At 39.3% G+C, this 2,125-nt stretch overlaps 1 protein-coding gene and 1 long non-coding RNA gene across 3 annotated transcripts in view; one reads left to right on the top strand and one right to left on the bottom strand.

Moving 5' to 3' along the window:
- Positions 1–90: 90 nt before the first annotated feature.
- LOC103130446 (hepatitis A virus cellular receptor 2 homolog) overlaps positions 91–2,125 on the bottom strand; it is an 8,298-nt gene continuing 6,263 nt past the window's right edge. Inside the window, exons 5-6 of one of the 2 annotated variants that reach the window (XM_007541837.2) lie at positions 278–374; positions 91–181 (exon numbers count right to left, since the gene is read on the bottom strand). In XM_007541837.2, coding sequence (XP_007541899.1) covers positions 323–374 — 52 coding nt within the window. In that variant the 3' untranslated portion in view covers positions 91–181; positions 278–322. Of the gene's footprint in view, positions 182–277; positions 375–2,125 lie in introns of those variants that run through there. The other variant, XR_001660260.1, reaches the window with a different exon arrangement.
- Positions 497–1,591, top strand: LOC103130445 (uncharacterized). The gene is made up of 2 exons (XR_001660262.1): positions 497–1,268; positions 1,330–1,591. It is a non-coding gene; the product is annotated as an uncharacterized LOC103130445 (long non-coding RNA).

Raw genomic sequence — 2,125 nt, 5'->3', positions numbered from 1 at the left:
ACTCTGAGCTGCAGAGCAAAGAGTCCAGCCCACAACCTCCCAGCTGCTTTCTATAAAGATGGCTCCTTCATTGGTGATGGACCATCAGGTCACATGACCCTCCTCCATGTCTCCAGCTCTGATGAAGGCCTCTATAAGTGCAGCATCAGCGGTCAGGGAGAGTCTCCATCCAGCAGGATCTCTGTGGAAGGTCAGGAGGTTCAATCATCCAGCTGCCTGAGTCCTGATGCATGTTTAATACATATTTAATAAATATTTATATTTCAGAGAAACCAACCTCTTCATCTGGAACCACTCAGCCTCCTCCTCTTCATTACGTTCTCTATTCTCTTGCCTGCATCATTCCACTGGTTTTACTTCTGCTACTGGTTCTACTGGTGAGACGAGGAATTCATAGGAAAGAGACTCAACATACAAGTAAAGTTTATTTTCCATAATAATTTTAAAACACAACAATCACTATATCCAGTAGTTTTTCCATCTCTTTTTCAAATTGTCATGATCGTTTTTCTGTGTGTTTATTTTTAGTTTTTTTGTGTTCAGTTTCCTCCCTGTGTCTCTGCGTCTTCCCCATTGATTGTTCCCAGATGTGTCTCATTCCCCTGATTACCCCTGTGTGTATTTAGTCCCACCTGTTGTCTGTGTTCCTCGTCAGGTTCTTGTCTAACGTGTGTCTTAGTTAATTCTGTCTTAGTTTGTCGTCTGTCTGTTAGTTCGTCTGGCTCAGTCGTACTGTTAAGTCCTGTGTCGGGATCTGCTCGTTTTGTTCAGTCTGTATCAGTTGCTACCGGCATTTAGCTATGTGCTAAACTCTCCGCCATGCTGCCTGTTTTGGACTGTTGAGCTTCATCATTAAATTCATCATCTTCACCATGACCTGGGTCTCTGCGTCTCTCCTCACCACCAACCAACACCGCTTCTTGACACAAATTTAAATCACATTTCCAAACAGCTGATAGTTTCTCTTTAGAAGCTCTTATTCCAGTCAGGATTCTTTGTTGTGAACAAAGTTTTAAAGTGAATTAATTTTATTTTCTATTCCAGGTGAAGGACAGGAAGTTGAAGATGACAGAATAAAACAGCATCATGAGAATAAACCATTAAATAAAGGTCAATTTGTGTCATTGACATTGTCTTACTTTATCAGGATATTTTATTATAGATTTGGTTTTAAAGCAGATCATTTCAAAACTGGAAGATTTGACGATTCCATGTTTCAGTTTCTACAGGCTGTGTAGTTAAAGTTTTACCTCGTTTTCAGGATTGAGGTAAAACTTACCTCAATCCTGGATCAGAAACGGATCCAGCTGCCGTTTAAATCTTTTTGAGATAAAAGATTTAAGATCAAGTCCAGTTTATTCCTGTCATGTTGGTTTGGTTCAAGTTGCTCAGAGTGAATGTGGCTCTAGTCAGGGGAGCATTAGGTCATAAACTTGGCCCAGGAGTTCCTGACAGACCAGCTGTTTGTAGATATAGATAAATAGATTTTCTACTGAATCATTTTCAGTCACATTCTATACAATAAATCCTATTCATGTTTAAAGTGTAAATAATGTTCGAGACGCAACAACACAAACATTTTGAAGTTATAAAGATAAAACCATACTAACATCACTAAAGCTGATAAAATTGGCATCATCTGATGTCTGGTGGAGAAACCAGAACCAGAACCAAACAGGTCAGAGGTTCTTATCACTGCTGAGGGTTTTCATTTTTAACTCTGAAGTTTTCATCACCATCTTTGTTTGTAGTTTCCATCTTCATGGATAATATAAACTGATTGTATCTCATCATGTCAGTGACTAACAGATCATCTTCCTCAGAGAAACGAGATGAAGACGAATCTGGACCAACGTGAAGGAAACTCAGCAGCTGGTCAGGAGCCCAGACATAGAAACACAGAGCATAGATCTATTAATGCTGTTAAATGTGGTTTCATGGTTTCACCAGAGATAAATAAGGACATTAAGTTGTACATTTACATTATAAAGTTAATCTGTAAAAGTCCACAGACTCGTCTTCATAGATGGTTTTTCCTCTGCTGAGCCTCACAGCCTCTAACAGCCTCTGTGGTTTCCTGCTTCAATGTTTCACCTAAATATGGAACAACAATCATGTTTTCCAC

This window comes from Poecilia formosa, unplaced genomic scaffold (genome assembly GCF_000485575.1).
Source record: "Poecilia formosa unplaced genomic scaffold, Poecilia_formosa-5.1.2 Scaffold636, whole genome shotgun sequence".
NCBI classification, from domain to species: domain Eukaryota; kingdom Metazoa; phylum Chordata; class Actinopteri; order Cyprinodontiformes; family Poeciliidae; genus Poecilia; species Poecilia formosa.
Note: the sequence above shows the minus strand (reverse complement) of the source record. Positions and strands in the feature narration are given on the sequence as shown.